A 19185-nucleotide genomic window follows, 5' to 3' on the forward strand; every position below is an offset into this window, starting at 1 on the left:
GGGAGGAATTATGTCAGTGTGAATGCAGGCAACTCCAGGAAGGAGGCAAATCTTCCAGTGGTGAATGCACCCACCTTCTAATGGATGAATGCACCAGCTGAGTCTTTGCAGGGAGGTTGAGGGAGGACCTGCATGTAGCCTTTGGGGAGGGGGGAGACCAGCTGCAGTGTGGCTGGAGAAGGAAGCAGGTTGGCCTAAGAAGCTGGAATTGTGGAGGAGGATGGTGCGCTATTTAGGGAGCTGGCCCAGAGCCAGAGGCTAGTCCCAGGGGGATGAACAGAGGCTTGAGAGTTCTGGGCCCCATTCCAGCTGCTGACCTTGAGTTACCATGCAAATCGGCACCTTTCCTATCTCAGCCCAGGCACTCATCAGGTCTCTGTTATCTCAGCTTCTCATTTTATAGAAAACTCTGTATGGGGCTGGAGAGATGGCTCAGTGGTCTAAAGCACCTACTTAGAACAAGCTTAGCAAAGCATCAGGGACCGCGGTTCAATCCCCCAGCACCACATGCCAGCCAGCCCCGCCCCCTGGTGGGCTGAGCTGGCCACACACACACCCCACACTATCTCTCTCTCTCTCTCTCTCTCTCAAATAAATATATAAAAATTAAAAAAAAATCTCTGTAGATGTTATTCCCCTGTCTCCTCCTTCTTACTGACCCTGCCTTCTATAGCCAGCCCTTGCCAGGCCAACTCCCACCCCATAATCTACTGGTAGCATCTCACAAACCTCCTATGCCTCATGGAAGCTCTTGCTTGCTGCCTTTGGACTCAGATCTGCCCCTCCCCAGTGCAGGCTGTTCCTATTTCCCATGGTGCAGACACATTCCTCTTCTGAGGCAAGGAGCTGAAGGTTTCATCTAGTCCTTGGCCACCTCCTCTTGCCTCAGAGATATAGTTGTAAAGAGCTGCATCTGAGAAGATTCCAGTACAGATTGTAGACTTGCCATCATCCATAGAAGTCACATTCCCTATGCTTTCATTCAATTATTGCGTTTGTTGAGTTTGTATGGTGTGTCAAACACTGTTATAGGTAGTTGGAATATATCTCCTGGCTTCATGGTGCTGTCAGTCTAAATAGGAATATCATTCACCAAAGATGCACCTAAACAAACATAAATTTGCAATTCCAATTCTCTCATATTACAGTTAGAGGGAGTTGGGCCCAAGAATGATTATTTCAAGGTGGTTCTGGTAGCCAGAGGCAAAACCAGATCAGAATTCAGGTTTCCTACCTGCTATTCCAGTGTCCTCTCTACTATGTTCTAGGAAAAATATAGCACAAGTGTAAGAGCATGGTGTTTATCCCTATACATAGAGCCAACCCTAACTATAGTTGCTACAGAACATGACCTTGGAATTCCTTTAAGTAGTGGAAAGCAGGTAGCCACTGCTTAAGGGCTTCCCCACCTTGACCCTAATGAAGACCCCCTGCAGCTGTGATGAACAGGTTCAAGGAAAAGGACAATGGTAAAATTTCTCTGCCTAGAATGCAGCTGTGCCTGAATCTCTCCTCAAAACAAAGTACAACAGCTAGTTAGAGACAGGCCAGCAAACTCAAGTCATTTAACATTCCTGATCCTCAATTTCCTCATCCATACAATGGGCCTACTGATAATGTTATACCCAACCCCTAAGGCCATGGACAGGATTCCAAAAGCTAATGTATGTATTGTTCTTAACACAGTGCTCTCTAAGCAATCAGTACACAAGGAGCTGCTGCTGTTATTATTTAGATCAAATTAAGCTTTGAGTTCTCTCAGTGGCAGGGCAAGACCTCACAGTTATTCATCCCATCCCTCCCTGTCATTAAGAAGAGGTTTTCCTGTGTCAATTTTGCTTAATGCAAGGCCCACCTGCAGGGCAGTCCCTGCCTGATGATTCACTGGTGGGATGAATTCCACCCACCTATTTTAAGCTGTTCTGCACCCCCACACAGTGGATATGTTTACACAGGGGAGGATGGTCCCAGTCAAAACAAGATGAAAATACACTGCTGGCTGGGAGCCCTAGGCTAACTGGTTTCAGGTCCTCTCCCAGCTGTCAGCACTTCACAACTGGGCAACAGAGTGGGGGACATGCAGTCCTACTGCCCTGCCTCCCTCATTGACCAGGTTCTGCCTGGTATCAGGCAGCTGGCCATCACCAGGTCAAACAAGACGCAGCCCCAGAGCTGAGGTTTTTCTCAGAATTTACATGGGCAAGAAGGGTGGCAGGGCAAGGGCTATCTTCGCCAGCTCTAGTGTGAGTACTGTATCTGTTGCCAGGGCCATCTGGTACACAGGCAGAAAAGGTCTCTGTTAATAGAGAGTGGCAGAAAATGCTCAAAGAAAGCACCCCCAGTGAGCTGTCGAATTTCTGTCACTAGATTCATTCCTTTGAGCTAATGAGGCTTTTGATGAAAAAATTTACCTCAGGGAAGGAGAATCCATCAACCCCACTCAAAACACAGACTCTTCCTCAGGGTCAGCGTCTCAGCTATGCCACTTATAAAAGAGCCAATAGAGCTTGAGAAGGAGAGTTCTGGGGAGCAAGCAAATGGGGTCTCCCAGACAGGGAATACTGAAGGTAAATGTCCCCATCATGTCTAAAGCATCTTCATAAATAACTTGCTCTTATTTACCAAGAAGGACAAAGCAACTGCCTTTGTGGTGTGTATGTTTTATGATAGAAAGAGCATGATTCCTATTTCAGGCATAAGGATGTAGCAGCATAGCTCCCTACTGACCAAGGTGGAGAAAGGACAGGCCTCCTGACATAATTTTCTTCCTTTGCTCTTGTCTTACCAAGTTCAGTTGGAATGTGTGCTAGAGTTTCTCAGAGAATGCCTCCATTTGTGTTTATATAAGGGAGTCCTCTCAGTTCTCCTTATGCTACTTGTCTGAGGGATCAGTATCAGCTCCGTGGGCCACACCCATCATTGTTGGAGCCTGTTATTAGAGAAAAATCACCTGGTGATGTCCAAGACACTTTCTGGGTTATCTCCCAACTATGCTCAAGCACCATAAACACTACTACTCTTAGAAATGCCCACTTGACAGAGAGTCTTGAATATTTGGGCATATTTGTATGTCTGCTGAAAGCTCAAGACCAACAGGTAGGGGGCCAGGGAGATAGCTCAGTAGAATAAGCGCTTGCCTGTCCAATGCAAGGGCCTAAGTTCAATCCCCGGTTCTGAAAAAAAAAAAAAAAGACCCCCAGGTAGCCAGTAATCACTTTGATCCCCCTCCCACAGGCAGGACTCCATCAATGTATACTTAACCAGCCTGGGTTGCTTCTCCCAGAAGCCCCCACTCTGTGGACCAAGCTGACAATGTCATCATATTCCTTTCCTGAGAAAAACTAAATGGTTCACATTCTGAAAATTACTTTATTTTGATATGATAGCTCAATCTCTCAAATCCAAGGGTTACCTTGGCAGATGTCAGGATATATCTGGGCTTTTATGTCCATCTGCTTCCCAATCATTGCATTTATTGTATATGAGTGTAACTAAGAGAATCAGGCTGACTAGCCCTAAATCCCTCTGTGATATTGCCAGCTGAGACTTGGCTGCCCTGCTCCTGGGTTTTATCACCCTTTAGTGCTCCCTATGGGAGACCTATGCTCAACTGACCCAGCCCCTTTAGCTACACATGGAAGCTGACCAAAGCACCAGCATCAGCAGGGAACCAGCAGCACACACCAGAGTGAATTATCCATTTTATTTACGAGATCAGGCCATGCTTTCAGGTCGTTAGTGGCCACTTACTCAATTAAACAGTGTTTGGGTTTCCCAAGTACTGTATGTTTGATTTTCACAGATCTTTCATGTTTTGACTGCATGATTTCTCTAAATGATTGTTCCCATATTCAAGTGCTAACAAAAAGCTAATACATGAACTTGCCTAAACAGTAGCTCTTGAAACAATAAGATCAATTCCTCAGACCATCCTCTCCCCATAAGCAGTATGGATATCTTGTTGAAACCATGGGAACCGGGCAAAAGTTTAGAAATGCTAGACTCTGAAACAGCATTGAAAGGGCTGCACATCTGAAGAGTCATTTTGCCTGCAGTGCTTGTAGGCCAGGTCCCTTACATGTCATAGAGTAGGTCATGTTCACATGTCCCCTTTTCACTTTCCAAAAAACTGAGACATGCTGCTTCAAGATGTCCATAAGGTCTACAAAATAAGGCAAATATATGTAATATCACCAAGGTAAGATTTAACCTGTTAAAAAAATAAAAGCTAGGTGTGATGACTTTCTTTTGTAATCCCAGCACTTTGGGAGGCTGAGGCAGGAGCATTTCAAGCTTTAGCCCAACGTAGGCAACTGAGCAAAACCCTGTCCTAAGAAATACAAAAGGAATTGGGCATATAGCTCAGTGTCAAGGTACTGAGTTAAATCTGCAAAATGAATGAATGAATGAATGAATGAATGAATGAATGAATGAATGAATGAATCAGTCAATATAAAGTGGCATTATCAGGCCTGGGAGATAGCTTAGTGGCATATGTGCCTGTCTGGCAAGTGCAAGGTCCTTAGTTCAATCCCTGGTACCAAAAAATAAAAATAAAAAATAAAGTGGCAATATCTAGGTTTCCAGGCCTTAGGGTACACATAAAAATGTGTGCCTTGTATAGTGTACATGTTTTGGGAGAGAAGAGTCTCTCTCAACTCTTGCTATCACTGCTGAGTCCAAGTGCCTGTTCTTGAGTCAAGAAAAATCACCTAGTGACATGACAGATGCCTTCTGAGTTATCCTCCAAGTGTATACAAGACTAGGTTTCCCAGGATGTCAAAGAGTATCTGTGAAACTCTCTTCTCAATTGCTGAGCTAGTAACTGTCTATATTTGGCTGTTCCTCAGTTTCCATATTTACTTTAGCTCTTCTGCAACTCTGTCAACAAACTCCACAGTACTATTAGTTTTAGCAAATAACAGGATGTCAGAACTGTTGACCAGGATTCCTTAGTTTGCTGCTAGAGTTCTATCCCAAGACAGGGGTTAGTGCTCCTCTTATTTTATTTAATGTGTATGAGCTCTAGTGATAAGCTTTTCATGGTCAAGCCCACCATGCTGTACTGCTCACAGATCTTTAAAGCCACTTGTGCCACAAGACTTTGTCCACAAAGACCCAGGCAGGTCTTTGTGCTTAGTAGCACAAAGACTTCTATCGGTTGATTTTTGAAAAATGAATGCCAATACTTAGAATTTTCTATTTTTGTGCCTTATCCATACAGTCTCACTGTAGCCTTGAAAAGAAGTCTGTACTTGATAAGGTGACTTCAGTGCTTACCATTTCTGTTGCCAGGAAGGGCTAGGGAATGATATCTTAGGGTGGCACTATGAATTTCCAGGCTTTTGACCCAAAATATCTTTTTCTTCCAGCCCCACACCCAATACTGAGTGTCTAAAGGAGCAAGAGAAGAGGTTAAATGTGTTGCTGTTGCTGGCAGGCAACCATGAATTCCAGGTCTTGGGGGAAATAGAGCCTTTGTTTATTTCTAAGCCCCAATCCTAGCAGACAGTATAAATTAAACATAAAAATAAAGTAAAATACCCAAACATGTGCCGGATGTATACCACAGAGAATAGTGAATTCTTCCTACTCTTTCTCCTTGGGAGAGGGGAGTCATTGAGCAGTAGATACAGCCTCATTGCCAAGGAGGGCCCCCTAAATGTGCAACGGAGTGAAAATGGTACGGATGGGTGAACTACAGGCCTAGATCAAGATCAGGATGAGCACGTTTGCAGAGATCCTGGCAAGTCTTTGTTGTCAGTCCTACCAGGCTCCTGGGGGCAATGAGACACCCCGGCAACTGACCCACATTTGACTAGATGATGACAACCACAGGGCTATAGAAAAGCTGGATTCTATAAAAGGGAGATTGTGCTGATCCATTGACCAAATCATGCTATTTGAGAAAAATCAGCCCCCTCCTCTTCTCTGACCTGAGTTCTTCTTTCTTCCCCATTGTGATGCCCACCCCTGTGTCCCCAGCTGCCCAGGCAGAGTTCCCACTGACTGCTGTGAAGTGTCTTAGAATCTGTTTCTCACAACAAAGAGAAAAAAATTGCCAAGGATTTAAAAAGAAGTCAGAATAGGTTCAGGGTTATCCCTGTAATAGTAACTCTCATTCATGGTCTGATCAAGCTTCTAGGAGCAACAGAGAAAGAGATGTCAGAGTGGACAGTGAGTCTGGAATATGCTGAAGTAACTGTATCAGAATGCATCATACAAAGTAGATTTCAGTGCCTATGGCTCTCCAGGGACTCTTCAGAGGCACCCTTTCTTGGCTTTCACCTTTAGGCCACAGTGTTTGACACCGGTTTAAACTACAGTGTCCTACATTTCCATCATTCCATGTCTTGCAGTCTTACTATCCATTTGGTGTCATGGAGAAACTGACATCAGAGAGATAGCTACACACACACACACACACACACACACACACACACACACACACAGTGGCCTTCTCTGCCTAATTCTGAGAATCAGACTATGTGAAAAAGTCTGAGGAGGCGTTTGCATCAATGTGTGGGTGCTTTGTGCTTCTCTTTTTTTCCTGATAAGGTGTGTGCATTCCTTGTCAGTAGTTCTCAAACCAGGCAGGAGGCCTTCTTTAACCTGCACCCCCCCCAAGCAGAGTTTTGAGATTCCTGGCACTGTTCCCATGGTTGAGGAGCCTTGCCCAGGGGTGCTCACCCTGTTTCTCCTTTCTATTGTGGGAGTAGTGAGACCTGCCTCCCACTGTTGACCCCCCCCCAATCTAGCTGGGCTGTGTTCTTTCCACCCAGAAAACAGGGGGTGGGGTGGGGTCACTGCAGAGCCCCTTTGCAATCTGCAGAGCCCCTCTTTACAAGTGACAGAGACCCACAATAAAGGATCAAGGAGCCATATCAAGTGAGCCCATGGTGAATAGCTCTGCTGTGAGGTAAGTGACATCTCAGGAACACAGTGTGAGGGCCTTAGAGGCATAGAATGCTTGCCCATCATGACCAACAAGGCAGAGCCCCTGAAAAGGCCAGCATTATTAGCCATGCTTTTGTTTCTTAGGAACCTGTGCCACTTCAAAGGTCATCAATTCTATAGCTGGGTGTGCAGTGGAGCCAGGTGCTCTACCTCAGAGCCTGTGCCCTATTCACAGGCTCTTTGTCTGCCAGCTGTACATCTCTGAGAGGTCCTTCTGGGTTCTTATCTTCCCAGCTTGCCAGTAGTGACAAGTCCTTCACATGCATGCCACTCAGAGTAACACTAGCAACTGTCATAGAAGATTACTTGGAATTTTGGCTCTTGGGATGGCTCCACATAGGAGAGAGTTTGGGGAGAGGCTTTAACACTGTCTCCTTAGTCCTTACCAGATAGGCTGGTAGAGGACTAGTGCAGATAAAAAAGGTGGAAAGCAGCCATGTTCTCACTGCTTTCTCTCCTGGTCCCTAGAAGGCTGCAGTGTACCAGGATTTCGAGAGGATAAGACATGATGAGGGGGGCTACTTGCCTACCCAATGGTGCTTGCTGATCTGTAGATGAGAGCAGAGAACCTTGGTATCTGCTGCTAACAGAGATGGAACAAAGTTGAGCCCAAGAGCTGGTCAAAAGAGGAAGGCCAAGAGGTTGGCAGAGAAAAGAGAACTCCTTCTCTGAAGGAAGGAACTAGCAATTCAGAAAGCAAATACAGTACCCGCGCCTTTACCCCTGAACCCTTTTGGCATTGTCAGCCATAGTGGCAGAGGAGCCCTAAATATTACACAGAAACCTCAGGCTTCATAGCTGTTGTGTTACCCCCATTCAGGTGGGCACTTGCCAAAGAGCAGGGTGAAGAGAAGAAAAATAGCTCATCCTGTGGAGTGAAGTAATGCCCAGGCATGTAGTGGTGTGGACCTCCCTAACTTCAAGCTACTCTTGTGTACCCCTAGACGCTAGGCTTTTTGCTGAAGCAAATCATTCATTAAGGTCTAACCAGTGGAGAAAACTTAAGAATTTGTCATAGACCCAGGATACACTGGAAGGAAGGACCGTTTTTGACTTGTATTACCCGTTTGCCTGAAATGTGCTTTCAGCCTTAAATAAGCACTTGGTCATCTTTGAATCAAAATGATTTGAATTGAATTAAATTTTAATGGCAGTGAGTGTGGAGAGGAGGAAGGACTGTCATTCCATTTACCAAGGTTGATTTTACAAACTTCTTTTGACACAATATTTGTTTCATATTTGTAGACAGATAATGGAGAGGGTGGAAAATGAGAAGGCTTGGAAAAATTATGGAGATAAATTTTCCCAACTGCAAGGCATAAGCATAAGAGACGGGCATAAATATTGACATAAGGTTCATGAAATTTAAGATTCACTGAGCTTAAACTACATTCCTAAATAAGCTGCCAGTAACTCCAGTCCTGCTGAGATACCGGGACAACACCTCTCCATAGTTAGCCATCAGAGTTCAGGAGTTGGAGTGACTGGACAGGAGCCATTTGTGACTTCTTTCAATGAGAATGGGTGGAATAGAATGCCTTATTGAAATGGGGTTTGGTTTTGCCTATTGTCCCTAGTGTCACTCAGAGATTGTGAAGCTCACACGGGACCCTGTCCAGGAGGGAGCTGAAAGACACAATTCAGTGTTCTTGCCATCATCTAGTGCCAGGGTGTGCCCAAAACTGTTTGTTAGAGCTGCTTTTCCAAGAGAGTGTCCATCTCTCTTCCAGGATTCTCCTTCAGCTCCCCTCCATGCCTCTATTGCTGCTGCTTTTACATCTGCATCTCCATCCTCCTCCCTATTTTCCTGTCCCCAAAGTCAGGGCTCTGAGCCCTAGCCATGCAGGACCATTCACATGATCCACAGAGAACAAGGCACTTTCTCTGTCACCGTCTTTTCTTCTTGCTTCCCTCCTGGACTTCGGGGATTTTCCATCAAGCCAAACTGTGTAAGTGGTAGTGGCCTTCCTGTCCTAGTGTTTCCCACATTGGAGTGGAACCAGAGGGGAAGAACGAAGAGAGAAGCAAGGACAGATTAAACTATGGCATTTCAGCCTTATTCTCCCAGCCTCTTCAGAAAAAGGGACAAGTAAGTAATTAGAACTAGACAGAACCTCATGTAGAAGGGGACTGAGGTGCAGGAGCAGGGGGGAAGGGGGAGTTTTAAACCCTTCTCATTAACACTGTACTAACACCATAGCATTCAGTAACCTTTTTGTGTTTCCACTTCCAACTCCTAACCCAGCATTTGCTTTGTGGCTTCTCTAACATCTCTTGCATTGTGTCCTTTTCTGTTTCTGACATAGGACCCTGTGTTTTGCTGGCAACATGTCCGAATCCTTGGGTGGAACATTCCCCATAGAAAATAAGAAAGACTTGCCCATAAATAATTTCCTCCTGGCTGTGTGGTGTACAGTGCTTGAAGAGCAACAAAAAGAGAAGTGAGATGTTCCCTCCATGCCTCTCTCAACCTACCATACCCACGTGAGCCTATTCCACAGCCCTTATTGACATACTGAGGTCTTGCCTGAGGCTTCTGTTGCCCAGACTTTGCCTAGCCACTGATCTACTGTCCCATGGGAACCCCAAGTAGGAAGGGCTTTAGTCCTAGAGAGTCTGGCTTTTTAAGTGAAACAGACAAATGAGAATGTTGAGACACTCTTCCACTTCAGAGAACATAAGTTGGCATCCAAGGCCTGCTGAGATGGGAAGAGTCAGCTCTGTCCTTATGATGCCACCCTCCACTAAAAGGTTCTCCCAGAGAAAAGCAGGGTGAGCTATGATTGTTTTGTGGCAAACTCCAGTGGACAGAACTGAGGCTTAGGAAACGGCCTGTCTCATCAGTTAGGTGTTGCTGAATTGGTTTGGGGTCTACCCTGCATTGTAATTTGTGGGATATAAGAAGGAGAATCTGGCAACATTTATGAACATTGGAATTTCTAGGTTGTGGAATTCCTAGGCTCCTGCTTCTTGTGTGGTCCTGTCTCCACAGGACAAAAGGATGCTGAGAGTCTCAAGGATAAACACATTACTCAGGAATAGTAGATCAGAGAATATATGTCATGTACAGCACAAACTTCCACACACATGGCAAGGCTCGGCATTGCTATTCTGGGCAAAAGAATTTTCCAGTGTATTAAGAGTTAAGCAGAAAACCCTTTGGGTTTCTCCTCCTCTTCCCCCTCCCTGCCATCCTTTGTCCTGTCTCCCTTGTCCTTGGTGTTAGAAAACACTTGCACAGAGACACTAAATTCCATTGTCTTCCTTTAGCACATTCTGGAATCTAATCATTCTTTGATAATTGATAATCATAAGGATTCAAGCTAATCATTTCTCACACAGCAGAACTAGAGGTATACAGGAGATATGAGATTGACCTGAGTAATACTGAACCTTTGACAGTTTTTGGAAGTTGGATTTTAAAACTAAATTCCTGATATGAGCTTGTTTTCTTGTTGTTGACTTTACTCTCCTGAAAGCTGAGCACAGCAAGAGCAGGGAGGAAAAGAAAATTAATTAAGGGAGCTAGGAAGTGGGGTCCCAAGGAACTCAAGGTACTCAAGGTTTGACTGGACATTCCTGCTATTCCAAATCTACACACCTCATGTGGAATACTGTATACACAGGACTACATATTCCATTCTAAAAGCCATTCCATTGTATTAACATTTCGAGTTTCTTAGACAGAGGTAGCCTTCTTCAAAAACTGCTCCACTGCCTTTTGAACTGATGTAAGTGAACTCATCCCTCTTCTCAGGCTCATTGAGACAGCTTGGATATTTGTCAGGTCTTCAAGTGTCACAAGAGCTATGCTTACAGATCTGAAAAAGTTGGCCTCTGGACCTCTCAAATAGTGCTACTGGTATCTTAGGATGCTCTACCCACCCCTAACCCTTTCTACCTTTTTGCTGCTCTCAGACACTTCCAACTTGTTGTCTGGCTGCCTTAACTCATTCATCTGGCACTTCACTCATTCACCAAGCCTACTCCAAGGGAGACTCTCAGGCCCTTGGTTTCTTCATCTGTAAAATGGTGGTGATGGTGTCTACACTGCAGTTTGTGGTGCAGCGAGCACAGTGTCTGCCCATAGATAATGCTCCATTAATGGTAGCAATTATGGTCAGTGAGTCTCAAACTCAGCTTGTTTTTTAATTGGAGCATAATTACTGAACAATTCAAATGTAGCTTTGCTAGCAAACTTAACCCTTTTCGCCTTCCCTCCCCAAACTGTACTTTTTTACTTCTGTGTACATCTAAGAGAGTCCCCATCAGAAGAACTGTTTCACTTCTGTCCTGTGCCCTATATTCCTGGCAATGTCTTGTCTCTACCAATCTAGTTTACTTCTCTCCTCCCCCTTCTTCTCATCATCTCCCTTGGACACTTAGAGTAGGTAAGATTAGTTTAGGAAAAACAGTAAGCTACTAAAAGATCAAGTTAGAGACTGTTTCAAGAACCTGTTAGGTGGCACAGAGGGTTGATTAGTATATCAGTAAATTTCAGTAACACTGAAACTCCCTGATTTCAGGGAGTTTTCCCAGATAACATTCTTGATGACCCATAAATAATACTTTGTTCTCTCCACACAACTTGGTGCAAACACCAGGTTCCGAGAACCTCAAGCTAACAATATCCTAAGATTGGCATTATCTCTCACCTGTAGAAGCAGTAAGTATGTTCATGCAGATTTACTTGGATAGTTCTTCTAGTCAGTCCCTTAAAAATGTAATAGCCATTGCCTGTGTGTTTTCCCCAAGTGAATCCCATCACAGGAGCACCACAGCATAGCCTAAACTGAACTGTTTAGTCACATGAGTGCCCTAGAAGCCAGGAGGAAATCAAGGCCTTCAGACTGGGCTTGGCTGGGTCCTTGGCCAAGGTGTCAGTGCCAGGTACCTGGTTAAGAGAAATAATCCTGAAGCAAATAATAATTACCTTCTTAGCTGATAAGAGGTCCCAGTACTTTTCCAATAATATGATTGCATTAGGATACTTCTTTGGACCACAGCCTGTGGAGCACTGATTCATGGGTACTGGACTTACTTCATCCAAACTACCGTTGTGTGTATGTGGTGGAACCCAATGTTCTTAAGGTCCTGGGTTGCTGTAAATAACACTGGCAGTTGCATCACCTGTCCCTTTCCATGTCAGGTTGCTCCTTCTGACTGAAATTCCACTTTTGTCCACCAGGAGGCCTGATATAGGAAGGAGAAGAAGAAAGCATTTCAAGCCTCTTGCCTTATTTTTTAAGCTTGAAAGCTGAAAAAAATGAAAAATATAACTTATTAGACAACAGTCACCTCATTTTCCTTGTAGCTTGGGATCTGCTTTTTTCGTGAAATATCCTCTAGTGCTATGTGTATGACTGGACCCATCATAAGGCAGATGCTTTCTTGAAGTCCTTTATATATAGCCCTGCTTTGTTGTTTTCTTGTCATCTGCTGCTTATATGAAATTAATAGACTTTCATAAAAAAATAGAGGCATGAGATACTAGTTAATGTTGAACGTACTTTCCTTGCAGAGTAGTGTGTGGAAACCACAGAATGATACTGGCATCTGTGGTCACTTCAGTGCCCACTCTTACACCCTGTCCCCTTCCATCTCCTCTCACCCACCTAGCTGCCTCCCCATTTCATCCACCTACCCAAGTTTCTCGACTTTGTCTCCTGCATACACATGTATGCACGGATTAATGCACACTTAGTATGTATATGTGCATGTCACCAATCTGTCAGTACACAGACAGATGCTCCCACACCCACACATTCCAAGGAAGCAGTGATTGGAAAAGTTTTAGGGCTTGGGGCAAGCTGGTGGGCCATTTGGCTGAGGGGACAGATGCATTGCTGAAAGTGAACATGCAGGTGACAAAGTATGTGTGCAGGGGAGAGATAGAGGACAGTCTGCAGATGATGAGGCTCTTAGCGGTGGGGTGGGTGTCCAGGGAGTGTGACACATGAAAGCATTGCAAAGCCATCCATGTTAAGAGGGCTGACACCTGAAGGAGCGCATTTTAAAGCAGTACCGCCCTCTACTGAGTGCTTTCAAACAGGTGGTAAGCATTTCTTGTATTGCTCTAGCGATCTCCTCGTTTGGTTTTTACCAATCTCCAGAGTCTTCTTTGGAGATGCCAGTTGGCACAAGAAAGTGCTGAACTGTTTACAGTCCCAGCCCACGGTTTAGGGAGGGGATGTGGTTTAACTGGGCCGCAAAGCCCAGTACAGGACTCATTTGCATGGCCCCTGACGCCATGTGACGCAGCAGGCTCCTCCTATATAAAGAAGCAGGAGCCAAAATATCTCAGAGTCTGGGTTGGACTAGCAGTCTTGGAGTTTGTGACACACTGACACCCCTCGAGTCACTTCCCTTCAACTCCAGCCGGAGCCCTTGCTTGGCTTTGGGTCCGCTTGGCAGCCTTCACCCCTCCCAGTCCCGGGGCCAGACTCCAGCGCGCAGAGCCCAGCCCGGTGCAGCGCCAGCAGCCGGCGGCAGCCCAGTCAGCCCAGCCCAGCCCAGCCCGAAGTCTGGCTAGAGATCCCCTGCAGCCTGAACCATGAACACCGAAATGTATCAGACTCCCATGGAGGTGGCGGTCTATCAGCTGCACAATTTCTCCATCTCCTTCTTCTCTTCCTTGCTTGGAGGGGATGTGGTTTCCGTTAAGCTGGATAACAGGTAACCACTGGCCTCAGCTCCTGAGCTGGGCTTAGTCTGGCTGTCGGCGGGGGCTGGGCTCTGAGCCGGATCTCCCAGCGAGTCGTGCGCCGCCGGTCCCTGCTCCCCGTGGTGCAGCATCCTGGGAAGGGGCGGGGGAGGGGACGCAGAAGGGGGGTCACCGCGGCGCCGGGATCCGCCGTCGGAGCGTCCTTGTGGCCTCTGTGCCTTGAGAAGCAGCTGCTGCAGCTGCAGAGGCAGCCAAAGGCAGAGGGGCAGCGGGCCGGCTGGGCTCAGGGCTGGCGGTGCACCACTGCAGAGAAGGCCGGAAGCTTCCGAGCCGAAAAAGAATTGGTAGCTAGGTTCAGAGCCCGGTAGGTTTGCCCAGATCTTCTGGGCCGGCGGCGGGGGTCTTCCCGGGCCTTGTGCCCCCATTGTTTGTGTGTTACCGGGGCTGGCCATGCTGGCCACGCTGGCCCGTGCGCCCCAGAACTTGCTCACTGCTCAGGTCGGCCTGAGCTTGGGTGCACTATCCTGGTGGGGAAATGTAGCTTCCTGTAGGAACCAGAGAGGCCAGAGAAAGGAAGAGTTTGGGGAGATGGAGGACTTTGGTTACAGCTGCCAAGTTCTCAGAATGGAACCAGATGGGTAACGGGTCCCTCTTTTTGTCTTTACAGTGCCTCAGGAGCCAGCGTGGTAGCCATTGACAACAAGATTGAACAGGCCATGGTGAGTGGCATCCCCACATCATTCCCATCTCCACGCTTAACTACTGCGCTGCTTATGTAACTCAGGGCAGGACTGACTGAGAGGGTGGGCACAAAAACTGTTAGCCAAAAGCCCAGGGAAGCCCTGTGCCTGGTTCCCATCCTCCCTGAAGATCTTAGGTAGGCTTACAGTAACAGCTGGTAGGGCACTTCCAGCTCTGTTTCTGTGGGGCTTCATCGAGCTTTCCTTCCCCACTCCTCCATCCCAGGACTTTGGAGCACCCTCTGGCTCCCTCCCGGGCCTGTGCAATGCAGGGAGCTGAGAGTGATTTGTCTGTATCCCACAGTTGGCAGGGGCCAGAGCTCATTGGATGCAACTCCACTGCAGTGCCTCTGCAGAGCCTGGGCTGGGGTCAGGAGTTGGGAGAAAACAGAAAGCAAAACACCCCACTCTTACCTTGCTCCATACCAGGCAGAGGTCAGACTCCACTAAGCTGCTGAAATGGCAGCAAAAGCCTGGGGCTTCCTCTAGTTAAAAGCCCTTAATTGTGCTCTGGAGCCTAATGACACAGTTGTCTGTCCCAAGGAAAATGATCAGATTCAGGGAGAATGTAGTAATCTCTACACCTTTCCCCAAAGCAGGTATCCTATGTCCTGTCTAAACAGTCTGCAGGACAGTTGTGATTTATTATGCTGGATCAGGACTCCAAAATACTGATTATAATTTCTTGGTAAAGATTTGTAAATCAGACCAACAGTGTGGAGTACACTGCAGGTATCCCCTTTCCACCGCTGATTTGGGCCAGTAGCAAGACCAGCCTGCAAGAAGTGTCACCCCAAAGATGCCTAAACAGCCACACTTGAAAGTCACTAGAAACTTGAAGCAGGGGGCTTATCTAGATCAAAACCCGCCTCCCAACTTTGGCATGGCCTAAATCCTGCAGTGGGAGTTTAAGTGCTTGAGAGAATATTGCACAAGAAATTGGGCTGCAGGGCCAGTGTGCTGAGAAAAGGCTACAGGGCAGTGACGTGAAGGCCAACATGGGCACCTGATAACAGGTGCTAGAGAGACAATGATGGCTAGAATGGCTTTCATGTCATCTCTTACGTGGCAGGATCTGGTGAAGAATCATCTGATGTATGCTGTGAGAGAGGAAGTAGAGATCCTGAAGGAGCAAATCCGTGAGCTGGTGGAGAAGAACTCCCAGCTGGAACGTGAGAACACCCTCCTGAAGACCTTGGCAAGCCCAGAGCAGCTGGAGAAGTTCCAGTCCAGGCTGAGCCCTGAAGAGCCAGCTCCTGAATCCCCACAAGCACCTGAGGCCCCTGATGGTTCTGCGGTGTAAGTGGCTCTGTCCTTCAGGGTGGGCAGAGCCACTAAACTTGTTCTACCTAGTTCTTTCCAGTTTGTTTTTGGCTCCCCAAGCATCATCTCACGTGGAGAACTTTACACCTAGTATAGCTGGTACCAAGAGATGTCCTGAGGACATGGTCCACCTGGGTCCACTCCAGTGACAGACCCCTGACAATGAGCAGCCAGGTCTCTGGAGGCTGAGTTGCATAGGGCCTCACCAGTGCACCTGTAATGCCACGATGTCCTAGAGATTCTTAGGACCTGGGCAACTTATCTGCAACTGGCAATGGAGAAAGGTAGTTTGAGATGTTACACCAGTTTGCTCCAGAAAAATAGAAGGGGTCTGTTTTCATTTCCATGGACATCTTCAACAAGCTTCACCTTTCAAAGACCGTTCATATGAAGAAGCCACTTGTCTTTTAAGCAGAGGTAGCCTCTCTTCTCCCCTGCCTCACCAAAGCAGGGGCCACCGATGAGAGAGATTGAGCCAAGTCAGCCTTCTGTTGGTTAATATGGTATAATGCATGGCTTTGTGCACAGCCCAGTGTGGGATTACAGCTTTGGGATGACTGCTTACAAAGTTCTGTTTGGTTAGCATTGGCATAGTTTTACTATATAGCCATAAATGCATATATATACCCATAGGGCTAGAGCTATATCTTAGTGTAGCAATGTATACATATACACATACACCTATGTGTTGAAGGGCCTAACTAGCTTTGGGAGTACTGACTGGTCCCTTACATCTTAAAGCTAATTCTTTGACTGTGTTCATTTACCAGCTTGATCCAGTTCATCCTTTAGGTTAAGACTCAAGAGTAAACAAAGAAAGAGGGGAGCCAGCCTCAGAATGTGGCCACAGATGCCTTGCTGCTGTAGCCCTTTCCCCATCTGTCACTGTAGATAGGTGAAGTCCTCTTTTGAATGCCAAACCCACCATTCACTGGTGCTGACTACATAGAATGGGGTTGAGAGAAGATCAGATTGGACTTCACATTTCTGTTTGAGAAGTTTTTTTTTTAAAAAAATATTTGTGGAAAACTTTCAGGTGACTAGAAGGATAGCATCCTACTGTGGATGAGGGTTAGATGAGGGCATGGCTGTGATCCCACGGAGTCTGGGGAATATACCCTAGGAGCTTGTCTCGGGGGGTTCTGTGACAGTGAATACTTTCCACTCTCTGACACCTTATCCTGATGTATCTCTCCAGGATTTGAATTGTGATTTTTCAAATGTAGCTTGAAATTTCAATAAAACTTTGCTTTTTTTCTAAAAATACACATGACATCTGACTGAGTATCAATTGCCTGGGCAGGAAAGATCCCATACCCGGTGGGAAAAAACTTTTTTTTCACCTAAGAAATATTTGTTGAGCATATCTAAGTGTGAGAACTATACTACATCCTGGGTTGTGTGTCACCCACAAAATCCCTATATGCAGGACATGCTCTTTACCCTCATTGTCCAGGTAAAGAAGCTGAGATTCAGCCAGGTGAGTGACATGCCCGGTGTCACACAGCTGTTAATGTGTGTTGAACTCCTACCTTCAGCCTTCTCTCTCTCTCTGTTCTGCTCTCATTTTCATATGAGAGCTTCCTAATGAGTAGCAAGGTGACTAACACCCACCCTCAGCTTGAGGGGATGGTTTAGGAGGATACCTAAGGATTTCCCTAAAAGAACCCCCCACATAAAGGGCAAGCTATATACGTGAAGGAACAAGATGAACAGAATCAATGAAGCACAAGTGGCCCTTCTGGAAATGTAACATAATGCATTCTCCTTAATACCAATTTGTTGTGATCCCTAATCTTGGAAAGAAAGCTTATCAAGGTGAGAAAGGGCCTAGGTAAGAAAAGATGGAAAATGTATAAGGTGATAAAACCATCCCCCTCTTCTCTGCCTCCTCCACCCTACCTAAAGAAATATGCCTTCAATTTCTGCTTTTCCACTGTCACTGTTGGGACTTCATTCTACCACCATCCCCAGCCGTGTGGGCAGGGCCAATTCCAAAGCTTCTGACTCTAGCTTCCCTCCACCTCTTTTTGGGGGTTTGTTATCTTTCACCACCCTTTCTTGGCTGCATTTCTCTACCATTTTCTGTTATTTCTTTGATTGGCTACTCTTGTGTATGTAATGTTTCCTGTACCAGACCCTAACCTGAACTCATCCTGGCCCCCAAGTACAGCCTTAAACCTACTATGACCCCAAGGAAGACAGTCACCCCTATCAAAGTAATTCCCTGTCTCTTCCTACAGCATATATAACTATCCTTTTGTCACTTGAAATAGAACAGAACTCTTTGACTTTCCTGAGCCACAAACCTCAATGTTACCAAGATTATTATGTCTTGGTCCCTTCCTTTGCACCAATCACTGCCCAGATGTCATCAATTTCATACATGTTGATCTGTTCTTTTCCATTTACTAGAACCCTTCATAAGGTTACAAACCTCTGCTTGCTGACAAGTTCATTGTTTACACCTGTAAATTTGGTCATGCTGTAGATTTCACAGAAGCTGGTACAGACACAAACTTTGGTCTCTTGCACTGGAAGCCCACAGGCAGCCATTCCCACATATCCATGCTTTCCTGACCCCCACTTACTCACAAACTTTTCCCCTTTGAATACAAACTGAGAGAACTTTTAACTAGTCTATGCATCTGTAGACTTCCACAGCCAATTTCCAGCTGAACAAGAAAGAGCAGATGAAAAAAGAAAGCCAGAAAGTAGCCCAGCTACACCCCAAACTTCTCTGGTGGTCATCAGGCTCTTTCTCTACAAGAAAAGGTTGAAAAACTTTGTCCCTGGGTCACACAGTGGTAAAAAGTGAACAACTTTGTTGCCTAGGTAACGCCCACTAAACAGAGACAAACACTGCCACTTCTGAGGCCGCAGGGCGGTTACCAGAGTAGATAAGAGGAACTTTAGATGTTTGTTATTCACGTATAGGAGTTCTTTACTGTTGTTGTTCCACAGAAAACTAACTAGGGTAGAAAAAGGTAGAAAAACATTTTGTTCCTGAACTTTCATGGATTTTGGGATTCTGAATGTAGCTGGTCCTGCTGCACCTGAACAAGAACACCTGCAAGTGTAGTCACCTCTGCCTGGGCGGGCCCCGTCACCCTGCACCATCTTTGCAGCTGCCCTCTCAGCACAGCAACAAGGATTACATCCAAGAGCACTCTTTCCTACTCTTATATAAATAAAAAGGGCAGTTATGCTCTGCCTCCTGGCGACAGACAAGAAAACTGGAGGCCAGAGGGGTAGTGTTACCCCATTGATTCCACGAGGATGTGGTTCCTCTTTTCAATGTTCAAAATAATTTTCAGTCCACCTCCAACTCCATGGTAGTTGAATTCTTTATCTTTAGTCTTTACTGAGAGAGGCAAACATAAGGATAAACAGTAAACAAATTCATTGGTGCTTTTTAAAGAATTGCTTGTATTTGCCACAAAAGCATAGATGTGGGTTTGAAAATTAGAACAGTGATGCATGTGTTAGCTAGATTTAGCC

At 46.0% G+C, this 19185-nt stretch overlaps 1 protein-coding gene and 1 long non-coding RNA gene across 5 annotated transcripts in view; one reads left to right on the forward strand and one right to left on the reverse strand.

The window, feature by feature from the left end:
• Positions 1-16950, forward strand: part of Tsc22d3 (TSC22 domain family member 3) — a 61249-nt gene extending 44299 nt beyond the window's left edge. For 2 of the 4 annotated variants that reach the window (XM_023702708.1, XM_004642623.2), the window contains exons 3-4: positions 14289-14340; positions 15434-16950. In XM_023702708.1, the coding sequence (XP_023558476.1) occupies positions 14289-14340; positions 15434-15664 (283 nt within the window). In that variant the 3' untranslated portion in view covers positions 15665-16950. Of the gene's footprint in view, positions 1-13240; positions 13633-13834; positions 13986-14288; positions 14341-15433 lie in introns of those variants that run through there. The other 2 variants (XM_004642624.2, XM_004642625.2) reach the window with 2 other exon arrangements.
• On the reverse strand, positions 3727-12131 carry LOC111812996. The gene is made up of 3 exons (XR_002818355.1): positions 11891-12131; positions 8814-8930; positions 3727-4162 (listed from the first exon to the last, which is right to left on the reverse strand). It is a non-coding gene; the product is annotated as an uncharacterized LOC111812996 (long non-coding RNA).
• Positions 16951-19185: the final 2235 nt, after the last annotated feature.

The sequence above is a fragment of the Octodon degus genome, unplaced genomic scaffold, assembly GCF_000260255.1.
Source record: "Octodon degus isolate 3935 unplaced genomic scaffold, OctDeg1.0 scaffold00157, whole genome shotgun sequence".
Classification (NCBI taxonomy): Eukaryota; Metazoa; Chordata; class Mammalia; order Rodentia; family Octodontidae; genus Octodon; species Octodon degus.